Source organism: Neoarius graeffei, chromosome 16, assembly GCF_027579695.1.
Source record: "Neoarius graeffei isolate fNeoGra1 chromosome 16, fNeoGra1.pri, whole genome shotgun sequence".
NCBI classification, from domain to species: domain Eukaryota; kingdom Metazoa; phylum Chordata; class Actinopteri; order Siluriformes; family Ariidae; genus Neoarius; species Neoarius graeffei.
The window spans coordinates 30,622,733-30,646,091 of NC_083584.1; the positions used below are offsets into that span (position 1 = coordinate 30,622,733).

General features: G+C 41.1%; 1 protein-coding gene across 4 annotated transcripts in view; it reads right to left on the minus strand.

Annotated features, from left to right (window-relative positions):
* Window positions 1-23,359, minus strand: part of elmo1 (engulfment and cell motility 1 (ced-12 homolog, C. elegans)) — a 202,476-nt gene that overhangs the window by 44,169 nt on the left and 134,948 nt on the right. For all 4 annotated transcript variants that reach the window (XM_060942768.1, XM_060942765.1, XM_060942766.1 and 1 more), the window contains one exon: window positions 607-743. In XM_060942768.1, coding sequence (XP_060798751.1) covers window positions 607-743 — 137 coding nt within the window. The remainder of the gene's footprint in view (window positions 1-606; window positions 744-23,359) is intronic.

Consider the following 23,359-nt stretch of genomic DNA (forward strand, 5'->3'; position numbering starts at 1 on the left):
GTAAAAATTCTATACTACATTCTTCAAGCTAATGATTTTGCCTACAGGAGTCGTTGTGATCTCCAGGATTTACTGCTTTAGAAACAATCACATCAGCACTGTTTTATTATTCAGGAACCTTGTCAGAAGTCATGCCTCCCCGAATCAATTTTTTTTTTTACAAAATCTTACACTGAGAAGAAACGCCCAGACTGCATTTTCACAAGCTACAGTTTAACCCAGAAGACGATAAATCACAGAGATGTGACCCAGAGAAGAATTTTTCAAGCCTGTGTATATGCACTAAGCTCTTTGAACATTAGGGATATTACTCCATTGCAATCGCAGGGACAAGTTTGCAGAGTGATTACTATAATTACACAAATAACATTGCTGCATACATGCACACTTCCAGGCAGAGGCTGGGCTCTGCTCCATACCGACCTAAATGAAATCCACGGCTAATTACAAGTTACAACTTACTAACACCACCTGAATATTCAGTCTCTCAAAAATAATTGTGTGTGTATTAGTGTTGGAGAGTGAGAGACTGAAATGGATAGAGAAACCCAGAATATGAGCTCTTTATGCACCCAGAGAGATCTTTATTCACAATGCTGTCCTTACCTTGTTAAAGTCTTCCGACGTGGCTCTCATCTCCTTCCAGGTTTTGTTGAGCAGCTGGATGCAGATGCAGAAGAACTCTTCAAAAGAGTGGTCATGAGTAAAGAACATTGGGTGGAAGTCGTGGCAGTTCTCACTGGCTGTGGAGGAAGTGGAAATAAGTGTTAACTGTCAAGTAAAAAAACCCACAAAAACTAGATAGAACTCGACGCCAACGGCATCAATGGGGATGCCCCCGCCTGGTAGACCACACACCTTATTAAGTTGTGATTTGGGGATGGACATTTGACCTCACAGTAATCTTGACCTGTGACCTTTTAACTTCAAAATCTAATCAGTTCATGTTTGTCCCAAAGTGCACAAATGGTGAAAGTTTGGTGAAATTCCTTTCATTAGTCTTTGAGATATGGTGTTCACAAGGTTTGGGGATGGACATTTGACCTCACAGTAATCTTGACCTGTGACCTTTTAACCTCAAAATCTAAATCAGTTCATGTTTGTCCCCAAATGCACAAATGGTGAAAGTTTGGTGAAATTCCTTTCATTTGCCTTGGAGATATTGTGTTCACAAGGTTTTTGGACAGACATTTGACCTCACAGTGACCTTGACCTTAGACCTTTTAACCTCAAAATCTAATCAGTTCATGTTTGTCCCAAAGCGCACAAATGGTGAAAGTTTGGTGAAATTCCTTTCATTAGCCTTTGAGATATCGTGTTCACAAGGTTTCGGGATGGACGCACAACCCGAAAACATAATGCCTCCTGCACCTTAAAGTGGCGGAGGCATAAAAACAAAAACTGTTTAGTAGACCAATAACACAGCAACAGACTACAATTCTTTACCAAAAACTTTTGCAAAATGTATGGCTTTAAAATGCAGCACCTTGCATAATTATTCACATATTCAGAGGCGTTGCTAGACAAAGTTCTACTGGGTTTATGAATTTTCCATGTTCTTGAATGTATGCCACTATAGGAAGCATGGCAACCGAAACATCTTTTCATACTTGTGTGGACTGTCTGGAATCTGGCAACATTAATCTCATGATCGTGGGATAGCCTACTGTATGTCTTAGCAATAATTTGTAAAAATATATCATGTACCGACAACTACAGTACGTAATGTAAGCTACATTAGAATATCAGTCCGAAGTTGGAGACCAGAGGTGGACAGTAATGAAGTACATTTACTTGAGTACTGTACTTAAGTACACTTTCTGAGTATCTGTACTTTACTTGAGCATTATTTTTTTTTGGAAACTTATGACTTTAACTTCACTACATTTGAAAGACAAATATCGTACTTTTTAAACACTCCACTATGTTTCTGTCAAGGTCCTTGTTGCTCATTACTATGAAACATCTTTCAAAGTGGACGTTTTTTCTTTTCTTTTCTAAAACGTGATTGGTTTTTTCGCAGGTGACACTGAGACAGCCTATGAGTAATCGCTAAGGTCACGTCACGTCCATAGACTGAATAAAATCAAGTTTAATGATTTCTCAGTAGCATTATTTGAACACGATCAGTTGATGGCAGAATGGAAGGAGGCGGTTCTTCTGGGGAATGTACGCACTCATGGCCCTACCTAGAACCCATGTTTCAGTTTTCTGAAAGGATTAAAGATTCGTTTTGCTTTGTTTGCCGAAAATGAACCACATCACGGCCTTCAAAAACTCACCGTCCAACCTGCGGGAGCATATTGAGGGATGTAAACGTTTTATTCCAAGAGAAAGCTTGCAACGAAGTTGTCTGTGCTTTTAGAGCTAGCGATAATGTTGCAATAGCTATGCAGTCTCGTTAGTCAAATGACTTTCTATGGATTTGCCCGCCAAGTTGCCGTAGCCTTGTCCACGGCTACCGTTAACACATAGCTAGTTAACTTGGACACTGTCAGTTAGCATGTAAAAACGGAGTTACGCTAACATGAATAACATTATTTTATCTGAAGTCCTTTCAGAAATATGTTTTAGCATAAGCTTGCCAAATAAACAGAATGTAGAAATCTTTCTTTTCTAGTAGCATTAGCTACCCAATAGGATTTCGAGTTTGGAAAGAGTTTGCTAGCATATCAGGTGGAGTTTCACTGACTAGCTAGCTTAACGTTAAAACACCATGATGGCACAGCATGCGTTCATTTTGTGAATTCACATTTCTGTCTTTGGTCACAGCATTAGGTATTATAAGCGTTGTGGCAATAATGCAACGATGCGTTGACACAAAATGTACTTTTAATACTTGAGTATTTTTAAAAGCAAGTACTTCAGTACTTTGACTTAAGTAAAAAATTGACTGGACAACTTTCACTTGTATCGGAGTAACATTTGGCCAGTGGGATCTGTACTTTGACTTAAGTAATGAAGTTGGATACTTTGTCCACCTCTGTTGGAGACAAATTGTTGCTGTAATTTGCTGTAGCTGTAATTTCAAAACTGGATTACTTGAGAAAGGCAAAAGGCACAGATGAATACTTTATACCATTTGAAACGGTAGGGACTGCTGTTTATTTTGATGTATGGTTTGTCGTGTAAACTCAGGAGTTAGTGAGGTATTGCGCCGACAAGAACGGGTGTGGAGATGGACGCAGAGCTGTATGCAGAATATGATTAAATTTGATGTGAATTCATTGATGTTAATTTTATCGCAAACCGTTTATAACAGCACCTAGTGGGTAGCACCGTTGGGAAGCTCAAGTCGTGTGGTTTCACGTGATATATGTATGTTAATTGTGTGATGAGTATTCCGCCAGCAATTTAACAGAGACGAATGAGTGCGATTTGGACGCATTGGTCGTATATATATTCCGCAGTGCCAAAAGACATTACTGTTTCTGAAATGCAATCAGGAAATTTTACTGGGCCACAGCAGATATATACTGGGGCACGTGCCCCAGTAAAATGGGTCTGGTGACGCTGATGCACATACTCTTTCCCCAACCTTGCCCACACCAGCAGATGCTCTTGGAATGCGTTCAAAAACAGTCTCAAGAGGGCGTCCAACATGTCAGTGAGGCATCAAGGACTGTTTGAAACTGATTGAACTCTCATTTCCTGTCTTCAAAGATGCCTTCAAACTTAAACTGCCCCCAGCTGAAGGCATCATCGGTGTTGCCTTTTACTCATAAATCGGTGTGGCAACTTCCTCAAACAACAGAATTAAAAATAAAAAATAAAAAATTGATGAAGCTTCACAGAAAGGAATTCATGGACAAATGTAATTGTTTTGGGCTTTTTTTTTTGAAACGTTACAGAAACATTGTACTGTAACCCCATAACTATAACCAACTAAATTTGCTCGACAAGATTTGTGAAGCATCTGATAATCAACTAGCTAACGTTTGCTACTTCACTTGAAATGAAAAAGTTTAGTTCTGGAGTGCTGACGTCACATGTTACCCTCAAAGGTTTTTCAAAATTAATATTCTTAGCAGATGCCTTCAGTTGAAAGTCATGCCTTATGAGATACCTGTCCATTATGGCAGCGTGGCAACAAGGCAGCAACCTCGCTTTCCAACCGCGGCCTTGATCAGTCCTGCCTGCTCCTGCAGACAGTTTGAACAATCCCATCCACTCCCACATACAGTTTGACCAATCCTGCCCGCTCCCAAATCAAAGTTTGACCAATCTCTTTCTACTCGCACAGAAAGTTTAACCAATCCTGTCTACTCCAGTAGACAGTTTGACCAAACCCATCTAATCTCACAAAAAGTCTGACCAATCCTATCCTTTCCAAACTGCCCACTTCTGCCTGAATGAAAGTAAAAACCGCCCACTGCTGAAACTTTTGTTGGGTCTTGTGGGATCGCAATCGCAATCCCAAATCTCAATGCATACCTCTTTTCAGGAGCACCACCTCCCTCCTCTAACTTACACAGTTTAATCAAATTGAATTAAGAGGACTACAATATTCATGGCGGACGTACGCAAGGACCAGGACTAAGAAACACTAAACAAGATGGTTAGATATCTTGACGTTAGAAAGGTAGGAGCGAGTGGGATTTCTATATCATTTTGCTTCTGTTAGTGTCTAATTTTCAGCTCGGATGTTTTCCCTCATGAATCCACACGCCACATAGGTGGGATTGGAGAGGAAGTAGATACTGTATCTTACTGAAACATCCTGAAACTGAAAAAGATCACATGTTCAAGATCGACCCAGAGGATTTAGTTCTCAGCTCTTGAGACACCTACACACTCCTTGACAATGCACATGCCTGGCTATAAATGGAACGCTGATGGGCACATTTTCTAAGAGCGTATTCCATGTCAGCTTGCAGCCATTAGTCTTTGTTCAAAAAAATCCAGACGTGCCTCTTGTGGGTAAGGATCTTCTTGCTTTCTACAGTCCGGCTCACTATAATAGGGAGCTACAGCAACTTATTAGAAAGAAGTTGATATGTTTGCTTATTCGAAATAAATGTGTTTAAAAAAAAAAAAAGTAGTGGCTTTGTCTCATTCTTTAATAAACACTTATTAAACCCTTTCCTGCAGAGAGGAGCTTCAATGGCTGGACCACAGAATGAATCCTAAGTCTAGCATTAGGCTCTCATCATCTTTTGAAATTAAAAATGGAGCATTTGTTTGAGGTGGAAAAATGAGTTTTGGGCCAAAATGATAAAATCCAGAGACACCGTTATTGTGTTCATGAACAGCGCTGTTGAAGGTAAAAACGAAAAATGGTTTCTGCGATCAGTTGGAGCCCCTGCAGCGAATGCACCAGTGCTTAATATAGGACCACACCACTGTGCGTATGCCACGCCATGATACCAACTTGAATCCAAGATCCTGTTTGGAAAGTCTGCAGGCATCAGCAGGCATCAGGAGGCATGGGCCTCTCGCAGAGGGCAGGTAATTGCATTGGCTCTACAGAAATTGAAACTTCACGGCATAATGAATGATACCTTCAGGGTGACAAGGAGCTCTTATTGGATGTGGCTGCTCCAGACAATAGCATGCAGCAGTGCTATCAGTGTGCTAGAAAGCAGCCTTTAAACAAACCATGTTATGAATGTTACAGAACTCGACCAAAATACATCCCGAGAGGCTGATTCCATCTAGGAGTTTCTACTTCCAAGAGACAAATTCAAAAGACTCTTGGGATTGGCGAAGGAGAAACTTGGGCTCCACATTAAAAAAAAAAAAAAGAAGAAGAATTATTTATAAGAAAATAACAGCACAACCAAAAATGTGTTACAATTCTGATACCATAGCAACCGGTCAACAATTCAATTTTTTAAATGTATTAATGAATGACACATTGCGCTTTTAACTGTCTGTACACCTGGACCACTAATCATTCATGCAATTACCCAATCAGCCAATAACGCAGCACCAGCACAATGCATACAGTTATGCAGATATAGGTCAAGAGCTTCAGTTATGCCTAGGTTAGACGGCAGAAAGATGCATGCTGCAACCTGCGATCGGTCAGGTGGCAACAGATTGCAGGTGGATGCAGGTGTTATGCGTCAAATCCTTCGTTTGTGGTCAGACGTATTTTCAAGATGCAGAGTTTTTAAGCTGAATCTGTGCTGATCGCAGGGTGTTGCAGAGTGAACCATGCAAGCGCTGCACGATCAGACACATGACTGGCTGCTTCTACCTGCGAGTGTTAAAGAGTGGAGGCAGAAGTCCCTTGCAAACAGTCTGCGATTCGATCAGATTTGACGCAACATAGCTCTGCATCTCACTAGTTCCATTACTTATTCTGCCTACTACTACTTGCCTCTACTTGAGACGAGTAGCAAGTAATTGCACCACTACCTGCAAATCGCACAGGGTTGAGTCTAGTCTTGCGACTAGTTACGACAGGACACAACCAGTCGGAAGCAGACGCAGCTCGACGCAGGTTGACGTGGCGCACAGAAAACCTTTTAAAAAAAGTATAAGGCCATAAGACTGCTCGCAGGTCATTGTAAACTATTTGCATTTGCAGTCTGCGTCTACCTGCGATGCATCGCAGCCATCTCTAAAGACTTGTCTTCCCCTGAGTCAGCCTGCGTCTAGCTGCCACTACCTGCTTCACCCTGCGATTGGTCACTCAAGAGTTGCACGACCACCTGCGTCTACATGCGTCAAGCTGCTATTTGCACCGATTGGAAACGAATCACAGCTGAAATGTGAACAGATCGTGATCCACTTGCGTCAACCTGCCTCTACTAAAGACCCTCTGCAACACTCTGTCATTATCTGCGTCGTCGTGCGTCGACGCAAGACTGGTCTTGCGTCTACCTGCGATTTTGTTATCTCAGGTAGACGCAAGTAGTTGAAAACTAGTTGCAGCCTGCCGTCTGACCTGGGCATTACTGTTCACATCAAACATCGGAATGGGGAAACAATGTGATCTTCTTGACTTTGTCCATGGCATGGCTGTGGGTGCCAGACAGGCTGGTTTGACTACAACCCCGATTCCAAAAAAGTTGGGACAAAGTACAAATTGTAAATAAAAACGGAATGCAATAATTTACAAATCTCAAAAACTGATATTGTATTCACAATAGAACATAGACAACATATCAAATGTCGAAAGTGAGACCTTTTGAAATTTCATGCCAAATATTGGCTCATTTGAAATTTCATGACAGCAACACATCTCAAAGAAGTTGGGACAGGGGCAATAAGAGGCTGGAAAAGTTAAAGGTACAAAAAGGGAACGGCTGGAGGACCAAATTGCAACTCATTAGGTCAATTGGCAATAGGTCATTAACATGACTGGGTATAAAAAGAGCATCTTGGAATGGCAGCGGCTCTCAGAAGTAAAGATGGGAAGAGGATCACCAATCCCCCTAATTCTGCGCCGACAAATAGTGGAGCAATATCAGAAAGGAGTTCGACAGTGTAAAATTGCAAAGAGTTTGAACATATCATCATCTACAGTGCATAATATCATCAAAAGATTCAGAGAATCTGGAAGAATCTCTGTGCGTAAGGGTCAAGGCCGGAAAACCATACCGGGTGCCCGTGATCTTCGGGCCCTTAGACGGCACTGCATCACATACAGGCATGCTTCTGTATTGGAAATCACAAAATGGGCTCAGGAATATTTCCAGAGAACATTATCTGTGAACACAATTCACCGTGCCATCCGCCGTTGCCAGCTAAAACTCTATAGTTCAAAGAAGAAGCCGTATCTAAACATGATCCAGAAGCGCAGACGTCTTCTCTGGGCCAAGGTTCATTTAAAATGGACTGTGGCAAAGTGGAAAACTCTTCTGTGGTCAGACGAATCAAAATTTGAAGTTCTTTATGGAAATCAGGGACGCCGTGTCATTCGGACTAAAGAGCAGAAGGACGACCCAAGTTGTTATCAGCGCTCAGTTCAGAAGCCTGCATCTCTGATGGTATGGGGTTGCATTAGTGCGTGTGGCATGGGCAGCTTACACATCTGGAAAGACACCATCAATGCTGAAAGGTATATCCAGGTTCTAGAGCAACATATGCTCCCATCCGGACGACGTCTCTTTCAGGGAAGACCTTGGATTTTCCAACATGACAATGCCAAACCACATACTGCATCAATTACAGCATCATGGCTGCGTAGAAGAAGGGTCCGGGTACTGAACTGGCCAGCCTGCAGTCCAGATCTTTCACCCATAGAAAACATTTGGCGCATCATAAAACGGAAGATACGACAAAAAAGACCTAAGACAGTTGAGCAACTAGAATCCTACATTAGACAAGAATGGGTTAACATTCCTATCCCTAAACTTGAGCAACTTGTCTCCTCAGTCCCCAGACGTTTACAGACTGTTGTAAAGAGAAAAGGGGATGTCTCACAGTGGTAAACATGGCCGTGTCCCAACTTTTTTGAGATGTGTTATTGTCATGAAATTTAAAATCACCTAATTTTTCTCTTTAAATGATACATTTTCTCAGTTTAAACATTTGATATGTCATCTATGTTCTATTCTGAATAAAATATGGAATTTTGAAACTTCCACATCATTGCATTCCGTTTTTATTTACAATTTGTACTTTGTCCCAACTTTTTTGGAATCAGGGTTGTATTTCAGAAGCTGCTGATGTCCTGAAAGTTTAATCGTACAACAGTCTCTAGAGTTTACATAGAATGGTGGCAAAAAACAAAAACATCAAGTGAGCAGCAGTTATACATGTGGAAATGCGTCATCGATGAGAGACGTCAGAGGAGAATAGCCAGACAGGTTTGTGCTGACAGGAAGACTATGCTAACTCATAACTTTTTACAACTGTGGTGAACAGAAAAGCATCTCAGAATGAGCAACATGCCAACAACAGCATACACGGGTTCACCTAAACCGAGCAACTGAAGATGGGAAAAAACCTCAGGTGGTCTTTTCCCAGATACTTCTTTGGTGTTCCCAGTGCAGAATGATTTAGTGTTGTTGTAACGCCTCTATCTGGGACAACTTCTCCCTGAAGAATAGTTGTAGAATTCAAACCCCTGAATATTTCATCATAACAACTTGCATCATTTCCCAAAGGAAACAAATGACTAAGGATACCTAGAAATCAGACACATCCTCAAACATCAGCAGGGACTGGTGACAAATCAAGCCCGGGTTGTTAGTAGTGGCTGTCAGGAAATACATTACACTTAGTCTCCATGAAAGCGAAGGCAAAGCTCCAATGCAAATCAGCGACACCCCTCTGCTCAAAAACCTGAAAACTATTACCGTCTTCTTCTCACAAGCCAGATCTCATCAGGCAATGTGTGACATTAATCTGGCAGCTCAGTAACCCATCTGACCTGCCATAAAACCATCATAAGCCCACTGAATACCGTATCAGGGACACTCCATCCGTGACAAACTGGAAAGCCACAAAAAAAAAAAAAAAAAAAGCATAAGCCTTGACACATTTGTGATTCTTCTGACATCTCCTTGCAAGCTTTGCTAAATGCTCAGTGTCACATACACATCTGCAATGCCATTCAAGATACCATTTCAGAGCTGCCAGATTTCTGAATGCAAAAGGGGGGAGAAAAAAAAAAGTGATCCAGAAGGATTTTTCTTTTGGCAAAATGGATGAACTGATGGTTACGTCATGCTATAGCAAAGTCATGGTGTGAAATTTCAATAGAATTTCTCAAGAGAAGAGAGAAATCAGAGAGAAACCTTATAATGAATAGATGACTCATATACAGCAGAACCAAAGAATCTGAGGATCTTTCCTCACAGCACTATAATATACTGAGATTTTAGGTTCAATCTTAATACAGGCAAAGCTATACAATACTAAGGTCACAATATGGGGAGAAAATGTTCTATTATAGAATCATTATTTTCTATCGATCAGACTGTAGTCACACCCTGAATAATCTTACAGTGAAACAAATGCTGTTGGGGGGAAATAAAAAAAAAAACAGACACAACATTAAACATCAACATGATCTGGTGACAAATCATGTGCTTTGTGGTGGCTTAGCAATTACACAGAACAGTGTTCAGTTCAGGTCCAGTCCACAGTCTACTCTGAAACATCTGAGCACATTAACACATCCTACACGAGTTTAAGGCCCTGTCCACACGCCAACGGATTCAGGTGAATCCGATACAATTTTTTATCGTTTCGGCCTGGCGTCCACACGGCACCGGCGTTTTGGGTGCCCCAAAACGATATTTTTTGAGAACGGTTTCCAGAGTGGAAAAATCTGGCAACGGCGCCGTTGCGAAGTCATCTGGATGAGTAGAACGGATTTGTTTACGATGACGTCACAACCACATGACTAGAACAAGTCATCACGCCGGGTAGAAGAAGGGTTTTATGCGCATGCGTCCTACTTCTTCTATTGTTCTGGTGTCTCCGATGGGACCGTCTTACAGCGCACATTAGGGTTGGGCGGTATCCAAATTTTGATACCTTTAAACTGTCTCTGTGTTTTCCCGGGGTATACGGTATTACCGAGAAAAAAATATTTTTGTTTCGGCCTACTGTGTAACGTGCGCCTATACCGGCGGACCTTGTCCAGACCTGCGCCTATGCCTCAAATGTACTATTTAAAAGCAGCATAGCGAATTGTGTGCATTGTGGTATGGATTAAGCAGCAAAGCGAATTTTGTGCATTGATGAATGGATTAAGAGATATTTCAAAGCATCACGCAACTCTTCCTTCATCTTGAAAATAGCATTCAACTGTCGTTTACACATGTCTGCGTTGAAACGCCATTTGCAGCACTATTTCACCTACTCCATCAAAAAAAAGTACACGATGAGCAGGATCATACCCTTTCAAGCATGGGAAATAAAAAAAAGAAAAAGAATCAACCAACACCCAAGTCCGTTTAGACTGCGCGATAAACCATATTCTTCAGCGCAAATGAGGCGAACCTAATTCAAATGCGTGATAGCTGCACAAGGCAAAATCATATGGGCCCACGTTATGCCATGGCGGGGAAATTAATAATCAAATGGCCTTACCTTGCTTAAAACGTTGTCTTGATCACATAACTCCTTACAATTATTCCACTTAAATCCATACGGTTTAACACACCCAACAAAGATAGCAAGCGCATTGCTAATTCCCACCAGAAACCTAACAGTTTACGCTACGATGTTTTCTTCCGCTTCTTCAGTAGATGACATTTCAAACATTTATTACCCACATCCCAAATGTCATACGTTATATTATTTTACCTTGTTGTTACTCATGTAACCAACTCAAAACACAACTCATTGGAGATCTCGTGGAAGTGGAGTACCCCAGGCTATGGTGTGCCTTAGGGGACATATTAGATTTTTTTCGATTTTGCGCGGTCATTTACATTATTGCTGGCTCTTCCTTTTCGTTTGGTTTGAAACCAAAATACTGCCACACTGCCGATGTTGTATTTTTTTTTTTTTGCCACTAACTCGTTATCTTGACTTGCCATCTTTCAACCGCGGTCTCAGTCTCTTGCGAAGCTTTCTGTCAGACTCCAAATGTCACGCAGGGTTGCCATGGTAACGACATAAACAACCCTGCACGCGATGAGAACTTCTTTAGGAAATTGATAGAATTACTGAAAATACGATCACACAGTTATTCGGGATGATCTTCAATTTATTATTTTATATTATGACCTCATGTACTCCATATTTATTTAGATATTATATTTTTTTTTAAAATGACGGTAATGAGACCGATACCGTTGGTACTTTTGGATACCTCGGGATACCTTCTTACCGTAATACCGCCCAACCCTAGCGCACATAGAGGTGTGGCATGTGTATTGCATCGTTTTCAGCAAGCGTTGCGTTGCCATATGTACCTGATATTTTACTGATCCGTTGCCCATGTGGACGCGATATTTTTTTTACCCACTAAAAAAAAAAAAAAAAATCTCGTTGCCATTGTCGTGTGGATGTAGCCTAAATAAGGTGTGAACATACAGGGGTTTGGAGTTTTTTCTGAAATTAACTTTTATTTATTTTCCCCAATTTTCACCCTAATTTAGTCAGGACCAATTCCCACCCACCAGACCGGTCACACAACAGCTACCAACCAGGAGGGCGAAGGTGATCACATGCTTCTTTCGAGGCACATGACACCAGCCGACCCCATCTTTTCCAACTGCTGCTTATGCAATCGGAGGAAAGTGCTATCCGCCCACTTCTGTATGCATAAGCTCACAGACACCCATCAGCTAGCGTCACTGTAATTGACAGGGTATGCCACCCCTCCCTTGGAGCACAATTTTGCTCTCTTAAACCTTTTGGCCACTGATAGCTGTGGCATCATCGGGATTCAAGCTCGCAATCTCCAGATGATAGGGTGAAAGCTTTTCTTTAATTGAAAAATTTCCAAAGCTTTCAAATGGATCAGATTGTTTTTCAGCGCAACGGAACTTAATACTGAAACTCGGTGTAGGTGAAACCCTGCTAGCTAGTTACCTATTGTTACAATAGGGGTTGTTACTAAATGAACACACTTGTTTGGTGCAAACTAGTCAACTTCAAGACGTACATTTTTTCCCCCCTTGTAGAACATATGCACAATATGCATTTTTAGTGCTAAAATCAGTGCCTAGGAAAACAGATTACTAAAGATAACTGCTAACATTACCACGCACTTCATGCAGAGAACGCATCTGGCAATGCAGGCTCAGCGGGCACACAGTATACATAAGGAAAATGTAAATTTGAGTGAAGTTATTAAACTGTTAAATGTGTATTTTGCTGAATGTTATTTAGAAAAGTCAAGCATGTTCAGGGCTGTGAAATGGAAAAAAGTAAAATCCAAGGACAGTTTACACCATATCTGTGCATACAGTGCCTTGAAAAAGTATTCATACCCCTTGAACTTTTTCACATTTGTCCACCTTACAACCACGAACTTAAAAGTTTTTATTGAGATTTTATGTGATAGACCAACACAGAGTAGCACATAATTGTGAAGTGAAACGAAAATGATAAATGGTCTTCAAAATTTTAAACAAATAAAAATCTGAAAAATGTGGTGTGCATTAGTATTCAGCCCCCTGTACTCTGATACCTCTAAATACAATCCAGTGCAATCAATTGCCTTCAGAAGTCATCTAATTAGTTAATAGAGTCCTACTGTGTGTAATTTACTCTCAGCATAAATACACTTGTTCTGTGAAGGCCTCAGTGGTTTGTTAGAGAACACTGAAGAACAAACAGCATCATGAAGACCAAAGAACTCACCAGACAGGTCAGGGATAAAGTTCTGGAGAAGTTTAAAGCAGGGCTAGGTCATAAGAAAATACCCCAAGCTCTGAACATCTCAAGAAGCTGTTCAAACCATCATTCAAAAATGGAAAAAGTATGGCAGAACTGTAAACCTACCAAGACATGGCCGTCCACCTAAACTGACAGAGCAAGCAAGGAGAGCACTGGTCAGAGAAGCAGCCAAGAGGCCCATGATCACTCTGGAGGAGCTGCAGAAATCCACAGCTCAGGTGGGAGAATCTGTGCACAGGACAACTATAAGTCGTACACTCCACAAATCTGGCCTTTTTGGAAGAGTGGCAAGAAGAAAGCCATTGTTGAAAGACAGGCATAAGAAGTCCCATTTGCAGTTTGCCAGAAGCCATGTAGGGGACACAGCAAACATGTGGAAGAAGGTGCTTTGGTCAGATGAGACCAAAGTTGAACTTTTTGGCCTAAATGCAAAGCGCTATATGTGGCGGAAAACTAACACTGCTCATCACCCTGCACACACCATCCCCACTGTGAAACATGGTGGTGGCAGCATCACGCTATGGGGATGCTTTTCTTCAGCAGGGACAGGGAAGCTGGTCAGAGTTGATGGGAAGATGGATGGAGCTAAATACAGGGCAATCCTGGAAGAAAACCTGTTGGAGGCTGCAAAAGACTTGAGACTGGGAAGGAGATTCACCTTCCAGCAAGACAATGACCCTAAACATACAGCCAGAGCTACAATGGAATGGTTTAGATCAAAGAATATTCATGTGTTAGAATGGCCCAGTCAAAGTCCAGACCTAAATCCCATTGAGCATCTGTGGCAAGACTTGAAAATTGCTGCTCACAGACGCTCTCCATCCAATCTGGCTGAGCTTGAGCTATTTTGCAAAGAAGAATGGGCAAAAATTTCAGTGTCTAGATGTGCAAAGCTGGTAGAGACATACCACAAAAGACAGCTGTAATTGCAGCAAAAGGTGGCTCTACAAAGTATTGACGCAGGGGGGCTGAATACTAATGCACACCACATTTTTCAGATTTTTATTTGTTTAAAATTTTGAAGACCATTTATCATTTTTGTTTCACTTCACAATTATGTGCTACTCTGTGTTGGTCTATCACATAAAATCTCAATAAAAAACTTTTAAGTTCGTGGCTGTAAGGTGGACAAATGTGAAAAAGTTCAAGGGGTATGAATACTTTTTCAAGCCACTGTATATGTGATCACGCTAAGGCTATCATGCTAAATGCATTTACACGATCAGCATGGCAAATTAAAAAGAAGTTACAACACTAATAAACATTTAGTAAAAAGTGTCATGCATGATCAACAGACAAATATGAAAACAAGATATAAATGCCTGGTAATCTATAATCTGACCGCTTTAATTTCACCAGTTCTGCATGTTTCTTTCCCTGCACATGATCGACCGAGCGTGTTCTTCCTCCCGATCCATATTTTACATCCTGATGGCATAACGTGCAGTACGCTTTGCCTGCTTCCTTGATCTTTCGGACGTGTTCATAAAGATATTCGTTTCCGACTTTAAATTCCAGCCACCGCCAATTCCACGGATTCTTGACACTGTTTTCCTTGTCTACTTTTTTCACACCGTCATTATCACCATCCTCCATCTGTACAATGTCTCTCCGCGACACAGACATACCGAAAAAATCTTTCAGCATCATTGAATCGCAAGCTATATTGTCAACACGTGTTTGAAAAGAGTAACCTGAAAATGGTAAGAAAGAAATGGTGCTGTGTCGTAAAACGGTCTACGATGTCGTGTATATATAACTTGCCGTAAAATGCAGAGACACCTGGCGTTAGATTCCTCCCCCCATTCCAGTAAACAATGTACTTGTCAGCGATTACCATTATCAGAGTACCCCCACCCACTACATTCTTTTTGCAAAAATACACGATTTACAAAAATGGTATTTTTGCGATCAAATCTGCGGAATTCAGCGAATCCGCGGATTTTTCACAGGCCTGAGTAATGCATTCAAAATACAACTGCTAAAGAAATCAAGCACCTTTAAGCATTTGGAGAAAACCTGAAATAAGCTGGCAGGGTATTAAAAAGAAAAGGAAAAAGACTGCCATTGAGTAGCATATCGTCTTGACTAATTGCTCTTAACTGTCAGAATAGACTCCTATTAACCAGCTGAGCACAAGTGTCCACATGCTTGTCATGGCTCTTTTGCATTTTTAAGAATGAGGAGCTAAGTAAAGGTCTTAAGCACTCTTCATCATCAGAACTCCTACAATCTGTGTTTTCAAGTTAATAAATATATTTACAGCAAAACAGCAAATGCACCACTGCTGAAGTGTGGTGTGTAATTTGTGAAGGATGCCAGCTCTACTGTGAGTGGGATCCTCGCCCTGAAGTCAGACTTAATCCAGAGTGAAACAAGAGAAGACATTTAGCCACCAATCACAGCCAAGAACAGGCTGAAACACAGATGTGCCCAGACAAAAAAAAAAAAAAAAGAGTGAACATCTGAGTAAACCGTTTAGGGTGACAAAAGAATATACTAGACTAAGACTGCAAGTCACCTTGAAGACAAGGGATGAGATGGAATGATAAACATGCAGTGATGGATGTCATCCTGATCTTAATGAAAACCCTGCAAGCCTGTCAGTCATCCGATGACAAGCCAGAAAGAATAATCACCTGCGTCCATCAGTCATCGTAGGGCGTAACTCACTAGGCATGGTTGCCTTGTACCGTGCCCGAGTACAATTGCGACCCCTCCCCACTCTTCCACTGGCCTGTGCTCACATTATTCTGGGCCCCAAGTACGCCATCATCATCATGATGAAACTCACCCCCCCCACCCCCCCCAATCTCCATTCCTTTCAGACATTCAAGTTTAGTAAATCAACAAATGTAGGAGCTAAATTAATCCATTTGCAATGACTGCACCCTGTAGGACTGTCCCAAATTACCCATTCATTTATGCAAACACGTCTTGCATGCCTTTTTACACATAGAAACCTTTAGTAAATCAGGGGCCTAGAGTTTTTTTTGTTCCTTATTTATTATCCATTAGCCTTGGATTGCAACATGAACACAACATGGAAGCCTTAACACAACAGGCAATTGGCTGATCTCTTATAAGATAAGCCCTAAGACAGGCTGATAAATGCATGGCCCAGTGTGAGGGCCGTTTTCTTTTCAGGCGCAATTTTTAATCGATCCAGGACAGAGATCGGGGAGGCCAATCTGTTCATACATCCCTTCTCCATCTGAGGCATGCTCACTCTTTTACATTACACCCATCCCACAGAGGACACTCCAGCTATTCATTCCACTTCCAGCTGGACCACATATCTATTTTACCAAAGAGCATCAAATTACTTGAAAACCATCCAGGTATATTTTGTGCCATTTCTAAAATGGTGAGAAGAAGTGAGAGACAGCAGACCAGCAGTAACTTAACAGAAACCAATGAGAAGCAAGAAGAACCCGACAGTCCTGGTGAAAATTATCTTGCCCTGCTAATTATTTGTAGGAGATTTAGCGGGTTTACAATACAAGGGTACTAACAAGCAGGCAAAGAAAACTGCATCTCTACCATCAGCCCAAAACAGCTGGTTCACCCCCCAGATGTTCTTCACACCTGTAGGAAACACGGGGCATGTACAAACCCAATTCCAAAAAAGTTGGGACACTGTGTAAAACATAAATAAATACAGAATATGACGATTTACAAATCATGGAAACCCTATATTTCATTGAAAATAGTACAAAGACAACATATCAAATGTTGAAACTGAGAAATTTCATTGTTTTTTGAAAAACATATGCTCATTTTGACATTGATGTCAGCAACACATTTCAAAAAAGTTGGGACGGGGCAACAAAAGACTGAAAAAGTTGTGTAATGATAAAAAATAATAATAATTTGGTTAATTGGCAACAGGTCAGTAGCATGATTGGGGAAGAACATCCCAGAGAGGCTGAATCTCTCAGAAGTAAAGATGGGGATGGGTTCACCACTCATGCCCCTTTTCCACCAAAGCAGTTCCAGGGCTGGTTCGGGGCCAGTGATTAGTTTGGAACCAGGTTTTCTGTTTCCATTGACAAAGAACTGACTCTGGGGCCAGAAAAACCGGTTCCAGGCTAGCACCAACTCTCTGCTGGGCCAGAGGAAAGAACCGCTTACGTCAGCGGGGGGGGGGGGTTGATAAGACCAATAACAAGACCGCGAAAGATCGCCATTTTTAAGCAACGAGAAGCCGCAGCTGTACAAACGTGAAGTCATCCATTATTATTATTGTTGTTGCTGCTGCTGCTTCTTCCGTGTTGTTTTTGCTTCGATATTCGCGCCAAGGTTTATGCAAACGTAGCGACGTAACTGTGACGTAATGACATATACAACGACATAACTGACGTATACAGCGACGTAATGACGTGGCTTCCCTTAGCACCGCGAGCGATGGAAAAGCAAACTGGTTCTCAGCTGGCTCGCAAGTTGAACGAGTTGTGAACCAGCACCAGCACTGGCCCTGAACCAGCCCTGGAACTGATTTGGTGGAAAAGAGGCATCAGTGAAAAACTGCACGGGCAAACAGTGCAACAATTTAAGAATAACGCTCCTCAATGTAAAATTGCAAAAAATTTGGGGATCACATCATCTATGGTACATAATATCATGAAAAGATTCAGAGAATCTGGAGAAATCTCTGTAGACAAGAGACAAGGCTGAAAACTGACATTGGATGCCTGTGATCTTCAGGCCCTCAGGAGACACTGCATTAAAAACAGACACATGTCTGCATTGGAAATCACTGCGTGGGGTCAGGAATGCTTGAGGAAACCATCGTCTGTGAAGACAGTTTATTACTGCATCCACAAATGCAAGTTAAAACCAGATATAAACAATATCCAGAAATACTGCCACCTTCTCTTGACCCGAGCTCTTTTATGATGGACTGAGGCGAAATGGAAAATTGTCCTGAGGTCTGATGAATCAAAAGTAGAAATTCTATTTAGAAATCATGGACACCACGTCCTCCAGGCTAAAGAGGAGAGGGACCATCCGGCTTGTTATCAGTGCACAGTTCAAAAGCCAGCATCTGTGATGGTATGAGGAGGCATTAGTGCACATGCCATGGGTAGCTTGTACATCTGGGAAGGCATCATTAATGCTGAATGATATATACACATTTCAGAATAATATGCTGCCATCTAGACAAAATGTTTTTCAGGGAAGGCCTTCCTTCTTTCAGCAAGACAATGCCAAACTGCTTTCTGCACATACAGTATTAAAACCGCATGGCTCCATAGTAAAAGAGTCAGGGTGCTAAAATGGCCTGCCTGCAATCCAGACCTGTCTCCCATTTAAAACATTTGGCACATTATGAAGTGCAAAATACAACAAAAGAGACCCCGACTGTTGAGCAACTGAAATTGTATAATCAGGCAAGAATGGGACAACATTTCTCTTTCAAAACTACAGCAACTGGTCTCCTCAGTTCCCAAACGTTTACAGAGTGTTGTTAAAAGTAGAGGTGATGAAACACAGTGGTAAACATGCCCCTGTCCCAACTTTTTTAAAGCGTGTTGCTGACATCAAATTCAAAATAAGCATATATTTTTCAAAAAACAATAAAATTTCTCAGCTTCAACATTTGCTATGTTATCTTTTTACTATTTTCAATGAAATATAGGGTTTCCATGATTTGCAAATTATTGCATTCTGTTTTTCTTTCCAGTTTACACAGCATGCCAACTTTTTTGGAATTGGGGTTGTATGTACGCATAAATCACGTATACGGGAAATTATCGTGTCAGCACGTGTATTTGTAAACTAAATGGAAATTAGGACAGCCAAGTGGTGGAGCAACTTCTGCACCTATGAATCTTCTGCATGCAAGCTGCTTCAGCACGTTAGTTAATTTACCTCATTATGCTTTATCATTTCACCTTCCTGAACATCGAGCTGCTACCAGATACAGTGTCTACTTGTTAACCAACCTGACTTAAATCTCCTGTATAAACAGAGGCTTATTTACACTCCTGCCTGAGACTCTGAGAACATGCACAAGCATTGTGTGTAGACCTTCACACAGGCGGCTGCAAACATGCCTGCATGGAATATAAATGTGCGTACTAGTGGGACGTTTTGCATGTACCAGTGAAAGATGTCCAGAAAATGAAAAACGAGTAAATTCTTTTAATTCTCTGTAGCAAGCCTATTTGGATAGAACAACATACTGGATGTGATCAATAAAACGTTGCTTGAATACAAAAGGGTGTGCCATTATAGGAAAATAATCAAATGTCAGGGTGGTGTGATGATAACTTTACCAACACAAAGTTGATTGTTTTCCAATAACAGCATGACCTAAAGTGTTTTACTCTTCTTGTAAATCACTGCAATTTGCGAATGGTAACAATTTTTACTGAGGAACAACATACAGTATTGTTATCCAGTTTGTGTCCATAGTTAGGTTTATAGTTACTTTTTATCCATTTCTAGTTACAGTTAATGTCATGGAATGGCCGTGAAACAAGTACGTTCCTTTTAACACTTGCATTATAACGGATACAAACAAAAAGGACATCCTGAAAAGTTTCCCGTGTCAAAAAACATAAAATTGACACTGGAGACACCTTCCATAAATGTCTCCTTACAGAGAATTTCACCATATCGACATGGTTTTTAAATCACTGTATGTGGATCATCTGCCCTCCAAGTCCCTGTGTAAGATGGTAATACAGAAATGGAGCATTATTAGCACGTTATCATTATCAACCTTGCAGCTGGAACTACTGTCGTAGCTGTTGCTGAAATTAATTAGCACCTTCTGACCAATCAGAATCAAGAAACCAACAGTGCTGTGGTGTAATTAAATAATATTGGCTGGCGTTGAGTGATATATCAGATATATTCCATTCAGCTAGCATGATACTGAATGAGTCAAAGATGAGCTCAATATCATGCTAGCTGAATGCAATATATTTGATATACCTTGAAAAAAAGCCACTTAATATTATAATTATTATCTCATCTCATTATCTGTAGCCGCTTTATCCTGTTCTACAGGGTCGCAGGCAAGCTGGAGCCTATCCCAGCTGACTACGGGCGAAAGGCGGGGTACACCCTGGACAAGTCGCCAGGTCATCACAGGGCTGACACATAGACAACCATTCACACTCACATTCACACCTACGGTCAATTTAGAGTCACCAGTTAACCTAACCTGCATGTCTTTGGACTGTGGGGGAAACCGGAGCACCCGGAGGAAACCCACGCGGACACGGGGAAAACATGCAAACTCCGCACAGAAAGGCCCTCACCGGCCACGGGGCTCAAACCCGGACCTTCTTGCTGTGAGGCGACAGCGCTAACCACTACGCCACCATGCTGCCCCATTATTATTATTATTACTACTACCACCACCACCTCACCCGGGACGGAGGCCACCAGGGGGCGAGGTATTGTTTTCAGTCGGGTTTCTTTGTTTGTTTGTTTTTGTTAATGATATTGCGGGAAAACGGCTTGATCAATCTTCATGAAACTTTCAGGATAGATGGGCATTGGTCGCAAATAGAACCTCCAACATTTTGAGGGTCATCCGGCCAAGGTCACCAAAAAGGTCAAAATCGTTTTTGTTGTGTCTACTGCCTCATATAGAGGTGCGAGCCACTACATCATCGTGCTGTAAGAATGTAAGTGTAAAGATTGAGCACTGCGCATACACGTGTTCCGATTAAAATGGCCGGTGAGTGTATACAATTCGGTTCACCATTTGAAATAAATGAACTAAAGAAATCGGTTTCAGACATGTTTATGCTTATTACAGAGGAAAAGTGCGTTCCACTGAGCTCTAGCGCCGGGCCATTTCCGGGAAATAAGAGTTTGGGTCATGGTGACGGCATGTGTATGTCAGCCTCGGTTCGGAGGTTTCTGTTTCGAAAACTGTAAGAGTAGAATAATATAAAAGTACAGACACCCGGTATATTTTATTTCTGTGATTTTTAAATTGTTCATTTATGGATTACGCTTCATTATTGTAGCTACTGCCTCATAGAGTAAATATATACGCTATATTTACTCTATGGACATGGTATCAGAGAACAGTTTTATTTATAAGCAGTAGCCCCGTGTACCTGTGTACCTATAGGGTACCTAATTTTTTGCGATATCTTCTTTCATATTCGTCATAAGTGCTACCGGGCGAGGTTTGTTTTGCCTGGCAACATTTATGATTATTATACCGTACATACATGCTCCTTTCAGTGTTCACTGCATTTTAGAGTGACGTAATACATGTAGGATAAGCGATATACGAACAATATTGCATGCTATCAAACCAAATGAATGAAACCCGCTAGAAGGGAATAGAACACATTTTTATTCCATCGAAAAAGTGTCCTGGATGTATTATAATAATAATAATAATAATAATAATGGATATACTATTTTGAAGAGTCTCAAATCATATTCAAATTTGTAAGCACCTTTGGATCCGTCACTAAATCTAAGCTTGATGTTTTGACAGGGATATGTTTAAGTGCATTGTAGCAGAAGGATAAATAAATCCGCCTGAACCGTCTCCACTCTACTCCTGCAGCTAAAGATGTGGACGCTCTTATTAGTGAGCACAGAAGGAGTGAAGAAGTGATGGCTAAGTGTGAGTGCAGTAGAGTTTGACAATATATTAATGAAAGCCTCATTCACAGAAAAGGTGTGGTGCACTAGAAACCGACTGAGGATGCAGGAATATCGACTGAGGACCAAATATAACTCTATACTTAACGAGGCCTTAGGGAGCACCGTGTCAAGAAACATCCTCACTACATCGTCTTGCTTGACATCTGGGCAACAATTAAAGATGATGGAGCAGTGCTCTGGCTCGACGTTCCTGCCTGGATGCCTCGTCCCAGAGGCATTTTCACAGTCTTGTCCAGGCATGATGCCACTCTGGAAAGCGTGCGATGTCTCAGTGTGAGAAACCTCAAGACCCTCATCCTGGAGAAGTAAGGTGATGATAACTGTTGTTGACGTTAGTCTTCTTAATGCTGTCTGAACATGCTTGCTGCCAGCAGAGACAAGACAGGCTCAAAAGGAGTGCAACTCCAGCCCCAAAAGCCTGACCTTATTTATCACTCCTTAGCCACATCCTAAACAACACATGAAACTTCTTCACGCCCTTTCCAAAGTCAAAAAAGCTGGCAACACCATGAATCAATAAGCACATGTATTCTGTCCTCACTCATTTTCAACTTCTTGATTAATATTACATGCGCTTTTTAAAACGAGGAGTAAGAAGTCATTGGGTGGTGCAAACCACTTTGGATTCCATTAAGGCGTTCGCTCAAGAAACATGAAGGACTATAAATCTTTCAGGGTGAAATGGCTCTCAGAGATGAGGTGAGGTGGGGACACCAGGACAGCTCATAAATGATGTATATGCTCACACAAGTCTCTGCTAAACAGAAGCCCTTGTGCCATGACATGATCAAAATATACACATGAGCAAAATGACACAAATGTGTGTGTGTGGAGAGAGAGAGAGAGTTATCATTTGATCTAGAAAAAAATCTAGACTTTTCCAAGTCTTTTTTTAAAGGTCAGTTTTGTTGAACACAAAGAATATTACCTTAAAAAAGAGTCAAATTAGCACGTGCAAAAAAAAAAAAAAAAAAATATATATATATATATATATATATATATATATATATATATATATATAAAAATTTGGCCCTTAGTGTACGAACTCTAGAATATCTGTTGTCTGGAATATAGCATATATTTCTTAGCCGAATGAAGAAAAGCTTTATTATTATTTTTTAAATGACTGCATTTTAAAATATGCAAATCCGTGTATGCACAGTCCTACTCAAAAGTTTGGACACCCCTTCTAATTCAGTGGCGTTTATTTTTATTAATTAAAAGAGACACTTCATGTATTAAAGTAATGATGGATGTCGTTTCTCTTTACTTAGTTACTACAGTTGTGGAATAGGGCCATTTACTGTATTTTTATTATTTACTGTTTGATCTCAAACATAGGGCGGCACGGTGGTGTAGTGGTTAGCACTGTCGCCTCACAGCAAGAAGGTCCGGGTTCGAGCCCCGTAGCCGACGAGGGCCTTTCTGTGCGGAGTTTGCATGTTCT